Source organism: Notamacropus eugenii, chromosome 3, assembly GCF_028372415.1.
Source record: "Notamacropus eugenii isolate mMacEug1 chromosome 3, mMacEug1.pri_v2, whole genome shotgun sequence".
Classification (NCBI taxonomy): Eukaryota; Metazoa; Chordata; class Mammalia; order Diprotodontia; family Macropodidae; genus Notamacropus; species Notamacropus eugenii.
The window spans coordinates 127429449-127446430 of NC_092874.1; the positions used below are offsets into that span (position 1 = coordinate 127429449).

The 16982-nt window shown below is 33.3% G+C and overlaps 1 protein-coding gene across 1 annotated transcript in view; it reads left to right on the forward strand.

Moving 5' to 3' along the window:
• WASL (WASP like actin nucleation promoting factor) overlaps positions 1–16434 on the forward strand; it is a 109160-nt gene extending 92726 nt beyond the window's left edge. Inside the window, exons 9-11 of the mRNA XM_072652851.1 lie at positions 5838–6364; positions 11449–11557; positions 13704–16434. Coding sequence (XP_072508952.1) covers positions 5838–6364; positions 11449–11557; positions 13704–13765 — 698 coding nt within the window. The 3' untranslated portion in view covers positions 13766–16434. The remainder of the gene's footprint in view (positions 1–5837; positions 6365–11448; positions 11558–13703) is intronic.
• The last annotated feature ends 548 nt before the right edge of the window (positions 16435–16982 follow it).

Consider the following 16982-nt stretch of genomic DNA (forward strand, 5'->3'; position numbering starts at 1 on the left):
ATGTATAAACATATACACATATACCCATATGCACTCATACACACACACACACACACACACACACACACACACACACACACACACACATAAAATCGAATTGTGCTTATTTCCACTTGTCATCTTTTTCTTTTTATGGCGGATAGCATCCTCCTTCATAAGTCCGGGTCTGCACCACAGGAAATATTCTTATCTTATCCACATCTTATCCGAGAGATTGTCTTTGGAAATTTTTTTCCAGTTTTCTTCATTACTTCTATTCTTAACTGAATAGGTTTTATATATACAAGAAAGTTATCATTTAAAGTAATCATAATTATCCATTTTACACTTCAATAATGCTCTCACCTTATAATATAGTTTAAGGTCTGATACTATTGAATCTGCTTTCTTTATATCTTTTTGTCTGCTTTCTTTGAAGTTCCTGACCTTTTGTTCTTCCAAATGAACTTTGTTATTATTTTTCTAACTCAGTAATTTTTTTAAATTTAATTCGGATAACATTAAATAAGTAGATTAGTTAGGTAATATTGTTATATTGTTTTTGTTATATTGACTTTACCTACCCATGAACAATAAATATTCAGTAATTTAGATATGACTTGATTTGTAGAAAAAGTGTTTTATGTTTATGTTCATATAGTTCCTGTGTCTGTTTTGGCAGGTATACTCTCAGGTATTTTATACTGTTTAGTTATTTTAAATTTTAAGTAAAACAGTACTGACTAATGTTACTGACACAGTGTAGTTTCCCTATTTTTCTCTTTTGATTAAATTATTTTAGCTTTAACTTTATCTGACATAATAATTACTTACTATCCCTACTTTTTTTATAAAATAAATTCTACTCCTACCCTTTACTTTATCTTTGTATGCATGTCTAATTTTTATTGTGTTTCCTGAAAGCAATGTATATTCAAATTTTTAATCTTTATGGGTAAATTCATCCCATTCACATTCTAAGCTATAATTACTTGTGTATTGTCCTCCTTCCTATTTTTCCTCACTATCTTCTCACCCTATTCCTAGGGCTATAGCTTCATTTTTATTATTGTTGCTGCTTTATTAGCAGTGTATTCCTTTGCAAAAAGGCAAAATGATGTGTTTGAGGAATAGCTTTAAGTGCAATACAGAATCTTTAAGAGATCACAGGAAGATCTCATGAAAGAAATGAAGTGTTGATTTTTTTTTTAAAGGAATTCCCCTCCCCCGCCCCCCCCATAGCCACATATTCTTATGGGTAAGAGTTTCGTAGACATAGAAGCAACATGGAACAGAGCCTAGGTGTGTATTGAAAAAAGAGAGCAAATTAAGGAGAAATTAGAAGGCTTGTAACATTATTGTCAAGAATAATAAAATTATTGAAGTGAGACCTATGGAAAAGTAGCCTGAATACTACCCTTAATAATAAGATTTCAAAAAGTATAAAAATTATTCTCAATTTTTTCTTAGTGTCTGAATTTGTTTAGAGTTCATTCACTCATAAAATAATCTGTTCTATAGGTCCACCACAGTGGAGTGGTATGTATGTGGGCTATTCTTTGCCTAATGTCACTAAAATATGCATGCTCTGGTGTGTTTGTCCCTCAAGAGACAGTTTTCACCATCACTTTTCCAAATCTGGTTTTTAGTCAGTTATTTTTATTCTCTTAGGCCAGTGTCTCTATAGATTTCAAACTTAAAGAGACTATGTTTGGGGGGAGGAGGATTAGAATTCCCAGTTAATCTACTAATGAGAAAATACTTTAAAGTATTTGCATATGTCATTATATTTAGAGATAGTCCTTCATATTCAGCATTATTTACACATTACATAAAGTATACTTACATGTATACAGTATTTCTGAAATTCTAATGAAGGTAATTGTATTGTCCTACAAATGCCAACCCTTATTTCAGTCTGCATGAAAATGAATAGTTTTGCTTATGTGTTATCAATAATTCTAACAGTTTATCTGGCATAACACGTGTTTTACTCTTGTGTACATGTTATTTGGAGTGTTTAAATAGTAATTTAATAATTTCCCATTTCTAGTATACCACATTTCTTTAAGTAAGGATTATGCTTATAAGATGCTTCATTTCAAGATTCTTTGTGTTTATAATTATAATTGGAGTAACTAAAAATTGGAGGATTCCAATAAGCAGGTCTTCATCATGGTTTTGAATTTAAATGAACTTCACTTATCTTTTAAAGTATTTCCACTCTATTAATTTCTTCCATGGATGGTGTCATTGGAAGGCATTTTTCCCAGTTGTCTTCAGTCTTGCATTTTATTAAGCTTTAATGATAAAAGCAATTTTTGTTTGTGAATTTTTTATTTGCTTTTCATTTCATATATTCTCTTTGTTTTAAAATCTGAGGTACACTTTTATTCAGTTTCTGGTATACAAGCTGACTCTCTTTCTTTTAGTGGTACAGTTTTGAAAATCCATAAGGCAGTCAGCCTTTCTCTTGGTGTGGTATGTAATTTTTGTTTAGCAGACTTCTCTTGCATGCAAAGATGATTAACTTCGTGCCAGCAATTTTTTAACATTGTTCATCTTGGTGTATGGCATGTGTGTTTTGAGGTTTTGACTTCCTCTTTGAATACTATGCAAACCACATACAGTTTTTCTAGTTGGTTTGTTTTCCCATGTATAATTCAACTTTTGATTTGTAAGCAAATATACTTTAAGAGCATAGTTTTTATGATTATGTGGAAATATCTACATTTGTAAAACATTTATGTATGTATGCAAAATACTTCAAAAATAAATTTCATTCCAGAAGAAAGTATTTAGAAATCTTAGCCTTTTTAAAATAAATTTCATTGCCTTTTTGAAATAATTAAAGTTTTCTGTTTATATGAGTATAAGCAGGTAGACCCAGTACATTAATGGAAAATTTTGTTAGTTGATTATTTCATGATTTTCATCATCTATTTCTTTAGATAATATAAGAGAGTAATTTAGTGAACTTAGGAGTTATAACTTTCATTTCATGTATCTAAAGTATTGGAATTAGTTATTAAATCACTTATTAAAAGTAAATATTCTCTTTATAAATAGTAATTAAATAGTATATGTACCCTAATGTTAAGTCCTGATACAAAAGTTAATGTGCCTTTTTGGTACCCCATACTAAAGCTTAGTTGAGAGAGTATCATGAAATTGTGCCCTGTCTGTATGTAGAATGCTATTGATAGTTTCAATTGAATTTGATACAAAATTAAGACTTCTAAACTCTGATTTTGTGTTTGTTCAAATAGTAATAGGAAGCCAAGCATCATAAAATATTTTCTGTGTTTCCTAATGTACATGTACCAGATTATGTTTGTTTGTTTTAATAGAATGGAGTAAAAGGAAGACAGCCTTTCTCCAGCCCTCAGATGTTGAACTGAGCAAATTTTAAGCCCTTATCCTTTTTTCCTAATGCAGCCAGCATCTAGCATGTAGAGATTTTATTTCAAATCCATAGTCTTTGGTTATATCCAAGGGGGAAATTTGTTCAAATCTCAGGCACTTGATTAATTTGAACTATTTCCTGTGTACATTGAAACAAAAAGACCATCTTGAGACAAATGTAATATAAAACTTTTTGAAATACTTTAACACAAAATTGAATTATGTTTTTAGATATAAGATTAATTGGCTCAGTTCTGCTCTATTGGCCCAGGAAACTTACACTGTGCCCTCTGCTTCTCCCTTTTAGATACAAATAGACATATTTGGAAGTTTCCATGCCCTGAGCAAGTCTTCCCCTTCAAATAGGGGTAGTAAGGAAAAGTACCTCCGTATCAGCTTCCAGATTAACAACATGGAATAAAAAGCTAACCTCCTGGTCAGATTTATGCTTCTGTCCTCTGTAGTACCAGGGAGTTTAAAAAAAAAAAATGGAGACCATAAAATTCTGTGCCCTTAACAATATTCTGTTTGGAAATACCTTAGTTCCACTATCTACAGGTTTAACATGTGTTCTTTGTTACAATTTAGGTGAATTAAGAAAAACAATTTTCATATGTTGAAATTTCATATGTTTCAACTTATGTAAGTAAAGGTAGTAGTCGTTGGCAACTTATTTTTGGATTATTTTTCTCTTCAGCATTTCTGGCTATAAATTGTTTGCAATAAGTGAATTGAAGTATAGATAGGGATGCCTCAAAATGCTACTACCATCCAAACTTGCTTTACCAATATTATTGGTCTATGCTTTGGCCATAAAGGTAAAGTTGCTTTTTTTTTTTTTCAACAAAAATTTTATGGTATATCAGTAATAATATCAGTAATATTAAATTGTGCTTATTTATTAAATAGTCTTTATTTTCTGGTTCTAGTGGATCAACTGAAATAAATCTGGAAGAAATCTTTTTTTAAAAATATATTTCAGTAGGAATCTTTATCAAAATTATTTATCTATGGTACAGTAGCATTGCTGTTTAAGCAAATAATGTTCATATCTTGATGCAGTATGCCAGGTGTAAGATATGAGCTTTAATGCTATGGGCAATTTTGTGTCAATAGAAAATAATAATATGGAATGGCTAGGACTTTCATCATAAAATAAATGTTAGTTTTGTGGTCTCACATTATTCATTAAAATAGTAATATTTTTCTAAAAAGTCTTTAAATACATGAGTGTATAATGAGGATTAGGAGGGAAACAAGTGCTGTGTAATTTTGATGCCACTTCATTTCTCTCACAGATATTTTGATACTGTGTCTTTCTATTAAGTACATCTTTTTTTCTTGTTGGATACTGTAGAACCTCAGAAGATAACTCATTAATACATAAATGTAGGTTTACTGTCAGATAAATAAATAATGCCCTTTGAAGCAAAAGAGCTTCATTTTATAGGCTCAAAGGTGGTCCTACTCCTGCCCCTTACCATTTTCTAGAGAGCTTCCCCTGCACTTGATTTAATATGTCTAGTTAGATTAACTTTTATATGATTGAATAGAATGGAAAGAATCATGGTGCAGTAAAAGAGAAAGCATGGCCTCTGGAACCAGAGGATTTGGGTTCAAGATCTAACTTTAATGCATCCCCCTTGGTTGCCTTGGGCAAGTCTTGTGCCTAAATTTTCCCCTCGTACAATAAAGGGACTTGGACCAGCCCTACATCTGTGATCACGAGGTGTGTCTAGTCTAATGGTAATAGATGGTTTGGGGAAGAATTTTATTTGCTTTTGATGGACATAGACCTCATTAATTTCGTAAAGTCATCATACCTTTGTTTACGTGAAGAAGAAAAATTTTAGGTAGGCAAATAAACTCTTACATGTCCCTTAGAATTACTGACCTTCTTATAGAAATACAGAACAATAGTATAAGAGAAAAACTAGGAATTTAAATGAAAAAAATTCAAGTATAACAGCTTTTTAGCAATATAGCTTGAATTGGTGTGAATGTAAATGAATGCTGTTTGATACAATATTTGACATTTAATTCTGAATGCAAATTGATTCTTACAAGAAACCAAGTGATTTTTGATGTTTTAAAGGAAGGGAGAGAAGTAGATAACTTTCTTTTTAAAAGTGCATTTTTTTTTTTTACCCATTGATCTAAATGTTTAATGTAATTAATACTCTTGTTTTAGGCTTGTCTAGGAAAGTTTTAAAAAAAACAAACTATTAGTCCTACTTAAAATTCCCATACCCTAGCTTCTTTAACATTATGGTCAAGAAAAAAAAAAGTAATTCTTAAAATTAGACAAAATTTAAAGAATCTTTCTCAGGACAGTGGTATCTATAAGATGCAGAAGACTTTCTTTTTTTAAGTGCATGTTAAATGAGAGAACATTTTCAATATGATTTTTATAAACATGTTTTCTTCTTTTTTTATTTTTTAATTTATTTTAGCACCACCACCACCACCACCACCATCCAGGGGCGGCCCTCCTCCACCACCACCACCACCTCCACATAGCTCAGGCCCTCCTCCTCCCCCTGCCAGAGGACGAGGAGCTCCACCTCCACCACCTTCAAGAGCTCCCACAGCTGCTCCACCACCACCTCCCTCTAGGCCAGGTGTTACAGTTCCACCACCACCGCCAAATAGGATGTACCCTCCTCCTCCTCCAGCACATCCCTCCTCAGCACCTTCAGGCCCGCCACCACCTCCTCCACCCCTCTCAGTAGCTGGGTCAGCCGCACCTCCACCCCCACCACCTCCGCCTCCACCGCCTCCTGGTCCCCCTCCTCCTCCTGGCCCATCCTCTGATGGTGACCATCAGCTTGCAGCTCCTGCGGGAAACAAAGCAGCTCTCCTAGATCAAATAAGAGAGGGTGCCCAGCTAAAGAAAGTAGAACAGAACAGTCGTCCAGTGTCCTGCTCTGGAAGGGATGCACTTTTAGACCAGATACGACAAGGTATTCAACTGAAATCTGTAAGTATCAGTGTTATTTTCATTTTAGATTATTAGTGATATCATTTTTCATTTGTTTAGCTGTTGTTCTGAAACATATTACGTAAAGTTACTTTCTCATAGAAAACACTAGGGAAACTGCTTAATATGCTAAAATAAGCCATTGAAAGGGTGGGAAGCTCTGTGAGCCCTCTAGGTCACCAAATAATTAGCTAGGCAGTAGTTGAAAAGATTAATATAATGAAAATGCTTGAGAGTAATTGAACTAACACATATTTGAAAAATGTCTTGTCTTCAGATGGGATCTGGCACGTGACTTGGTGACCTGCCTTCAATAGTAAACACAGTAATGATAATGATAAAGCTGGCATTTATATTGTACAGTTTTTACAATTTTTATCTCATTTCATCCTCACAACAACCCTGGTAGCTAGGTAGGTGTTGTTTTATCTCCATTTTACAGATGAGGAAACTAAGGCAAACAGGATGAGTGACTTGTCCAGAGTCACACAGCTATTAAATGTGTGAGTATGGATTTCCTGGTTTTCCAGTATCCTCTAAGGTCATAACTGGTCTAATCACAGTTCTTCATGAAATCTGGAGAGTTCCATCTATCGTGTCTAGGCTGTCAGTGGCTCCTAATTTGTTTGGACTTTCTAAAACCCTGGCCCCTACAACTTCTTGAGCAGTTTCTCCATCAGTGCCAATTTTAAAAAACGTTGCTTCAGACTAATCATAGTCAGTAAGTCTATCTAAATTTGTATTTGGAATTCTCAGAACTCTGTTTATTCTTCACAGAGTTATTAATACTTAATGGCTCCAAAAGGCTTAATGTAGTGTATATTAGCCTTTTCCCCCCCCCATACTGGAAACTTTTGATTATGACAAACTTTTTTTCTTTTGAATGCAACCTTTTTTCTTCTTAGTCACTAAGGCTTTGTATGTAGGAGGAAATGTACATTCCCCTTATTTCTTTGTGTATTTTTATGTGTATTTTTCAGTACGTATGTACATTTTCTCATACTTATTTTGCATCTTATATGAGCTTATGAACTTTCCTTATAGTGACCCTGTAAAAGATGTTGCAAAGGTGATATCCTGATGATCACACAGTTAGCAAAGAATAATAATAAAAGTAAAATAGGAATTTGATTCCTGATTGTCTGATGGCAACTTTTGGGGGATAACTTGTTAGAAGTTGAAGAGCTTTGGATTATAGCCAGTTGGCTAAGAATGGTCATAACCCTTTGTGAAAACAGATTAAAACAAGGGCAAAAGAGACAGGATGTCATAAAAGAGAGCACTGGACAGAGAACAAAGAAAACTTACAAGGAAGCAAAGAAAGATGGACAGTTCTCAACACAACATGGATTGTTTAACATATGCCAGTGTGATTTCTTAGAATGAAAATTTATTCTTACATATTTTGAATCCTCTCTTATGTTCTGCTGTGCTTTTTTTTTCTTCCTTACTTTGTATTTATGATATGTTTTTGTTTCTTTTCTCTATTCTGTATTTGTGTTGTGGCCTTTGAGAATTAAAAAAGAAAAGAAAATACTGGACTTGGGAGCCCAGAAATTTGAGTTCGAAACCTGACAAGTGACCACAGACAAATCTTTTTACAACAGTACCAACTTAGATAATTCTTAAAGCCTACAGAGTGCTTTCCATAGATTATCTTATTTGTTTTCTTTGAGCTTCAGTTTCTAGTAACTTTACTTGTGCCACCATCCTTGTAGGATGTTGTCAGGATAGCACTTTGTGAATCCTAGTATGATAGAGAAATGTAGGTAGTTTTTGGTGTCATCACTCACTTCAGAGCTTGCCACTCTGCTCTAAAGTCTCCTGCCTTTTCAGACCAGCCTTCTCTCCCTACTTTATACCCTTTCCCCCACCCCTCCCTTGTTTTGTTCTCTCTCATTGTTTTTACTGTCACTTTGGCCTCTAATCTCTTAGCCATCCCTGCCCCTTTCCTTATCCCTTATTCTATCTGTAAAGCTTATTTATTATTTATTGTATTTAGTAGTCTCCATTTCATGATTTTAAAGATTTGTGAGTAGCTTACATTTTTATCTCATAAAAAAATTCAGTTCAATTTACTGAATGTTTTTCAGGGTGTATTATCTACCAGGTACTATGCTAGGAACACAGAGAGGAAAAAGGGTACAGTTCTGTCCCCAGTGAGCTCTCCTTCTGAAACAGCCTATACTTAGACAAGTAATACAAAACTTATACAAAATAATTTGGGGATGGGGAGAGATGATGGAAACTAACATTGGAAGGAATCAGGGAAGTTCCATTTTGCTTCTGTATAATTGAGTAATTTAATTATTGATTTTCCCTTGTGGCTAAATGGAGTCCTTTGAAGAAAATAGATCCTTGGGCCTAGGCCGACATAGTGGCTTGTTTTCACATTTATAGATACAAACTGTGTTTCAGTTATATACAGGATGTTATATTGGTAGTATGTTGATTAATTGATATGTTCTAGATCATATCTAATTACATGACTTTACACCATCATTTTAAAGTTAGCAGTTCTATAAATTTCCCCAGCCATGCTTCTCCAGCTTTTCTCTCTAAAATTGTAAATCTCTTGTGGGAATGATCACATCCAACTTAAAATACTAACCTGAAACAACTAAGAAGAAGTATGCAAAGGTTTGCTCACGTGTATGTATACAGGTATTTAATAAATTAAGGAATATGTTTTTCATCTTTCATTACTATATGTAGCAGCTTATAAGTCTGTTGTTAAGCTATGCAAAGATAAACAATTATTTTATTCCCAAACTCAATGTATTTTCTTTAAAATGCAAAACTGAAACTCATCTAAAAAAGATTGACTTTTTCCCCAAAAATTTATTAATTTATTTGTTTTCAACAATCACTTCTGTAAGTTAAAAATTGACTTTTTCTAAAAAAGATATGATGATTTTATTGGACTCCAAGCGTTTCAAACATATCAGCCAGAAATGCATTCAGAGAGTGTTCAAAAGGAAGTAATAATTTTACACTGTCCTCTGCATTAGTCCCACTCCATGTGTAGAATATTGGGCTTAATTCCTAGTGTGTACCACATTTTGATAAGAGCATTGATAAGTTGGAGAATAATGAGAAAGGCAGTTGACCTGGAAAATTTCATGAAGAGTATATCATACAGTGATTGGTTGAAAAAAAAAAAAAACTAGGTATATTTAGCCCAGAGAAGAAAAGGTTTGAGATGACATTTCTAGTTTCAGGTATTTGAAGGGCCATCATGGAGAAAAGGGAAGACTTAATCTGCTTGGCTTCAGAGGACAAAAACTGGAACCAGTGGGTAGTGTCTGTGTAAGGAAAGGCTTGCTAACAGTTGGAGGTATCCAAAGGTATGATGGGCAGCCTCAGGAAGGATTAATTTCTCCTGGGATACATTCATAAATAATAACTAGTTGTTCCTTATGCTGTAATAGAGATTCATTTTCAGGTATAGACTGGATTAAATGAAGACTGAGGGCCCCTTCCAGTTCTTAAAATTCTTTGATCAGAGTCTATGTTTACTTGAGTTAAACTTTTAAAATTATTTTTTGGGGAGAAACTATAGCCAGATACAATGTCAGCATATTCAGATTTCTCACAAATTTTCCCCCCCTTATAATGTACACTCAAACTGAGATGGATCTGCGACCTCCTTCATATTATCATGCATTGATATGGATCGCAATACATCTATGCCTCCCAGTCTGGTGTGACTTTTGTAAATCCTCTGCCAAAAGTTTGACATAGGAGGCCCACCCAGTGAGACTGGGTTTGTTTTTTTCCAAAATCTCAAAGATGCTAGTGGAGTATAAAATCCATTTTACCAGCACAACACATACATTTCCTTGTGATGTCCTTTACTCCATTTTTTCAAAGGTCTTTATTTGTTATGTTGGTTGGTGCACATCTATCATGTATCTCTCCATTGCCCTTTGTGCAATATTAATTTTTAATTCTTCTGAGACGATTAGCATTCCATGACTCACAGCTATACAACAGTATTACAAATATTGGGCCTTTATTCCTGATTGAACTTTGGGGTCACTAAATAATATATTTAAGAAATGTATATCAGTTTTTCTACAGAAAAAATATCCTTTAGATCTTTGTGTTACATAGATATATGTTGCCATGCTAAATTAAGAATTGATACATTTGACAATTGAATATGTACATTTACTATGTGAATTCATACATAGTCTAATTAGAGGAGATTTAAAATAACCATTCTTGATATTCCCCCCTCATTCTCACCCCATCCTTAAATTTGATTTAACCTTAAATATGCAGAGCTCTTTGTCCTTCAAGTTTATCCATTTGAATACTGATAATCTTATGTAGAAATAACCTTCTGCATAAAACATATCATTCTGGTTGCTCACGGTGGCATTTTGAGAGCCTTTGTTGATGTATTATTATTTATAGTTTTGTTTAAGTATAGCTTTGCAGAAGATCAGAGCACTTTACTAATAGCCACCACTTCCTCATGAGGTGATGTATACTTGGCAAGGCAACCACAGCAAGTGGTGGTTGTGTTTGTTCAGGGCCCTTTTTATAGTCATGGTAATTTGTCAGTGAAACATTCTATTTTTCCTTTGTGAACAAAGGTTTCTACCATTGATCTATTAGGACATTAAATGGAAATGGAGTTTTAATTCCAAAACTAATTTTTGCATTTTCTGAAGGTTGGATCAAATTCATTTCTTTAGTGTAATTGTGAAGTTAGTGTCCAGACTTTAGATGCTTTGGAGAGTCACCGGGTCTAAGTTGCTCAGCTAAAAGACTGAACATTATTTAAAGTAGTAATTGTTGTATTGTTGTGAATACTTAATTAAATACAACCATGTTAACAATAAAAGCACTTCATACTTGCATTCATTATGTTTATAAATGAAGCAGATATGTTTAAGCTCAACAAGATTTAAAGAGTATTATAATATTCATAAACATCTCTAAGATTCTTGTTCACTTTGGTACTATCTCATTAGTTTCTTGCTAAAAAGAAAAGCCTTAAGACATTCTCAGGACATAAAGGTTCTTTGTTATGCTATTTACATATCCCTTTATTTTATCTTTCTTTTCCAAAGGTATCTGATGGCCAAGATTCTGTGCCCCCTACACCTGCCCCCACCTCAGGAATTGTAGGTGCATTAATGGAAGTAATGCAGAAAAGGAGCAAAGCCATTCATTCTTCAGGTATGATTTCTGTGAACTTCATTATTTGCAAAATGTAGAATAATTAGATGTTAAAATAATATCAGGAAATGGGAAGTGAGAGAGGATGGAGGGAAATATAATTAGTCCTTCACAATATGACTATTATGGAAGTGTTTTGCATGATTACACATGTATAACCTATATCAAATTGCTTGCCTTCTCAATGAGGGTGGGTGCGGTGGGAGGAAGGGAGAAAATTTTGAACTCAAAAGTTTTAAGAACAAATGTTAAAAATCGTTTTTACATTCAAGTGGGAAATAAAATATACAGGCAATGGGATATAGAAATCTATCTTGCCCTGCAGAAAAATAGAAGGGGAAGGATGGGATAGAGAGGGTGGGGGAAGTGATAGAAGGGAAGGTCAATAAATTGGAAGAAGGGGTAATCAGAATGCATGCCATTTTGGAGTGGGGAGAAAGTTACTAACTCAAAATCTTGCAGACGTGAATGTTAAAAACTAAAAATAAATTAAAAGTAAAAAAGAAGAAAAATAATATCAGGAAATAGAATAGGAAATTTGAACGTACATCTTAAATTGTTAACAGGATAAAAACTAGTCTTATTCTCTGAACATTTGTAACAAAAGTAAAGTTACTATAAAATCTATCTTCCAGTGTGTAGATGGCAGCGTGGTATAATAGAATGAATACTGAATAAGTATTACAAACACATTTACACACAAACACTCATTTAGCTGAGTGCTATACAAAATAGAGGGAAAAGATTTAGAAATCAAATATAAATTTTATGATTTAATATCTGATAAAGAAATTGGTGTATTTGATTTAATGATCATACACATTTCTAGAAGTCTGTGTAGGAATTTCTGGATTTCTAGGTGGTACTTAAGATTATGATTATTAGCTACTTCCTGCTGGTGGGTTTTGTTTTCTGTTCTTCCACAGATATCAACTGCACTAGTTCCACTGTAGTTGGACAACCTTAACAAAGTAATTGAGATATGTTACATGGTACATGTCCACCAAGACTTCCTAGGGGATAGCAAGCCATACCATGCTTTTTCTCCTATAGGAAAAGTATCAAAACCACAGGGTAGCTTATTGACCACTGAAAGATGCCTAAATAATTTATGAAATAGTCTAATTCTGACTTCTATATTTAATATTCTGAGATACTTTTCATTAAAGTTCATCTTAAAAGGTGAATGCAATTGTAACATTCCAATTTCAGTTACCTATTCATATTACTTAATAGGTGCTGTATTATGTAGTTTAAGATATAAATGCTTATTTAGTAATTTTAAATGGTAATTTTCAACCAGCCAGCCTTAAGAAGGAAATAGTACTATAAGTTTCTTGAGGGCAAGAACTTTGATCTATTTTTATTAAACGTGTCTGCTCTGTAGTTTATGTAACAAATGACACCCCACTCTGCTAAGTTCTCATTAACTATTTCCTGAATCAGGTCATCAGCAATGATTTTTCCATAGAAGGCCCCACATTACTGGTCTTATTGTGGTTTTACTGGATTTAATATATTTTTCCTAAAGCCTCCTGATAGCAGTTTTATAAAACTATAGACAACATACACTCATGGGAGGGTAGCAATGTTTCCCATTTCATTAGAAAAATCCTTACATCTTTGCATGGTGGCATGGTTACTCTTCAAAGCATATTTTAAAATATCTGGTCAATTTTTAAAAATTATATCCCCTAGTGTATGTAGCATTATCAGTTGACTTAATGTAGTGGTTTATTTTAATCTTTTCTGAATTAAGTTAATTCAGTTACAGGTAGCTTTAAAAAAAAAGGAGGTGAAATTGCAGATCCCTCTAGCACTAAAATTGGATATCAGTAAATAAGCATTTATTAAATACTTAACTAGGTTCCAGACACTGATGAGCACTGACAATACAGTGACAAAAATATGACAGTCCCTAACATCAGGCAACTTACATTCTATTAAGAAGACAACAGGTGTATCTGTAAATATGTGCAGACGACATACAAAATGGACATATGGCAGTTGGAGGGGAAAGCTGAAATGCAGGGGAGCTTCCTAGGCATGTTTTTGTGGTCAGACAATAGAGAAAATGAATTCAGTAGAATGTTGTCTAGATACATGTAAATAAATTATCATCTTAATGATTTTCTTGTACTACTAGATGAAGATGAGGATGAAGATGATGAAGAAGATTTTGAGGATGACGATGAATGGGATGATTGATCAATATATATTATATATATATTTTTTAAGGTGAAATACTAAACACTACTTTCTGTCTATGGATTCTGTAAAATTATCATGTAAATGTTTTACCAATTTGCTGTATATTTTTGTTGCCTTTTGCTTTTTTTTTATTAATCTGTGCAATACCTCATTTAATCTGTAAAGGTTTGTCATAATCCTCTAAAAAGCTACTCCCTGTTACTGTGTGCAAGTTTACATCAGGATGCTCAGTTGACTTGTGAATATTGTTTATTCCATCCGTAAGGGAGTTTAAATGTAATATGTGAGACTGACAAAAACCTTATTGTAATTTAGTTATAATGCAAGAAGGAAAAACACTATTTTCATACCCTACTTTTTCTGTATCTAAATTTTCTTATTAAAAATCTAGTATAGCACTACATTCTTTTTAAGTAATGCAGACAGTTTATTTAACCCCTTCATTTTGAATACAATGCTATGTGAATGTTGAGGCTGATACATTTGCACAGTTCTCAGAACATCACTATACTGATGCAATTTCTCACATTTCAGCAATATGTTTTACATGAAATCACTACAAAAAGACAGTTGTGAAAAATCAATACACCTCTTATGATAAGGCAGTTTTGTCTGCTATTAGCCAGCAGTGATCATTCAACGCTCAGGTTCCTAGGAGCCCTTCTGCACCTGGAGTAAACTGTGGGGTAGTGTTTGTGCTATGACACATTTAACAGCATCTGCCTGGCCAGCTGGTAAGCTTAAAGCTTTAGTCTTTCTTATGAACAAAGTCTCCAAGTTGGCGGAGCAGTTGCTTGACTTATTTTTGGGTCAGTTTTTATGTGTTTTCTGAACTGAAGGGCTACGTTTGATACTTGCTTCAATAATGTTGGGTTAAATTTACTTTCAAGTTGGGATACTAGTGTATTAATAAAGTGAAATGAAGTACTATCATTCTACAGTCTGGATGGATTTAAGGTGCTCATGAAATTTCAAACACTAAAACAGCAATCTAGAAAAAGAAAAAAATGACATGTATAAATTAGAATTTTGACACATAGGTACTAAACTTTATTGATATTTTCTCTTGGTATTTGTCAGACATGAAATGAATAAATTTAAAAAAAGCTGAGGCCTTAAAATGTCAAACTATTTGGAACACAAATTGAAAAAAGAAACAGATTTTTCTTTTCTTTATTGCAAGCCTGCAGATTTTATTTTATGCATACTGAACGGTTTTTTTTTATTAATTAGGGTTCCCTCTATCTCAACAATACACTGATGTACCCAAAAGTGGGTATTTAATAGCTACAGTACTAATTACTGTACCTACAGTAAATTTTACTTAGAAAATGATCAGATTTAAATAATACACAACTTTTCACAGATTGAGTCATATGCAGAATGTAGTTAATAAAAAAAGATATCTTAAGTGTTTCAAGACTATAGTCACAATATCAAACTAAATTTTAAGCTATCCAGAATCATACTGACCAAACCCTAGTCATGGCATGATCTTGACAGGCTGGTCCTGCAAGATGTGGCTTGAATTTCTAATCCAGTTATCACATAATCTCTAGTGATCATGCATCTAGTTATCATAAGAAATAATTTAAAAGGTTTTGTTGCTGAAAGCAGTAAATGGGGCAGTAAAAGTTAAGTTATTCAGAGAATGTTAACTTCCTAGCAAGAGTCATTTAAGCACATGGGAAAAACTCCAAACTTTTTGTTTCTTGCAAATACTAACAGTGCCCTCTGCTGCTAGAAACCTTTGCTTGCTTTGATTTTTATTGTGGCTTGAGCTCAAGTGAATCTAGTGTGGGTGAGGCTGAACAACTACCAACCAATGAAATTAGGAATTTGTGCACATGGAAATTAAAACCTTGTGATTTTTTAAAAATGATGTTAGAATAGATTTTCCTTTTGAATATTCATGAAGATAATTTTAAATAATCAGAATCCTAAGTTTTAAGTATGTTCCTTTAAGGATTATTCAGATTTAAGTTTTATCCTTTGGTCAAGAAATACAGGATTTCTGTAACTAACATTAATATATAATGCTTATCAAGAAATCCCAAGTTGTAACAGGGCTCTGGAAAGAGAATGTTAGGTTGTTTATTTTTTACATTGAAAACATAATTTAAAAAGCTTTTGTCTCTCATTTGCCAAAGAAGGCATTTGACTTTAGTCAAAAGAAAAACAAAAACCCAAGGATATTCCTTGTTGCACAAAATCTGGATTACAATTGGTTTAAAATAGGAGATCTGTATAGTTCAGTCCAGGCATGAAGACTGAAACTGTGATTTGCTAAGATGTAATGGCTGCATGTTTCAGCACTTCACCATTTGCACTGTGGGCAGAAGATAGTGTTTTTATAGCGTTCAGATTCACTATCTCTGCATATTGTCTGAAAGCCTCGCATATGTACTCCAATTAAATGATTGTCTAAATAGCCTTAGCATTTAACAAACTAGCATGAGGCTTTTTGTATCCAAACGCTATGTGATAGACAATATCAGCTAGCCACTTATTGTATGTATGAGATTCATAAAGACTTTCAATCATTCAGATTTCCATTTATCAACTGAAATTTTGTTTAGTATGTGAATTTTTGAAATGTACAGTGAATAGGATGTTGCACTGGTGGCAATTCATCATGGAGCATAATAAAATTAATTTGACCCAAATAGTATAAAATAGTGTGGTTTTTGATTTACTAAATGTTTAGAGATTAAAATAGTTGAATGCTTGAAGAAAAGAGAGGGTCTGTATTTTTTTGCATTAGCAAGGTCTGCAAAGCAATAAGTTAACGCCTCCAATTTTCAGTAGGCTTCATGTCTGTCCTAAAAATGATTCTACCATTAAATAAACACAATGAGCAAGGGAATGTGACAGACACCCTGTTCTACTGGCGAATGTGACAGCTGCTCAGCAACTCCCCTGGAAACAACTGCTCTAGTTGAGTCTACAGTACTCACAATTCAAGGTCAAATAATTTGGTATTCTTCAGCATACCAGAATGACTATGAAATGTTGAAGCTTGCCAACTCAAAAGACCAGAGAGATAGTGAGTTTTATTCATAATTTCATTAAAAGCAAAGAATTATTACATATTTAATACTTAAATGTAAATTAATGAACAGTGTTGAATATTAAAATATAATGAGAGTGCAGGAAACTCTGCTTTAATCTTTATATGAAATAGTATGTTCTGTTGATCCAGACACAAATGGGC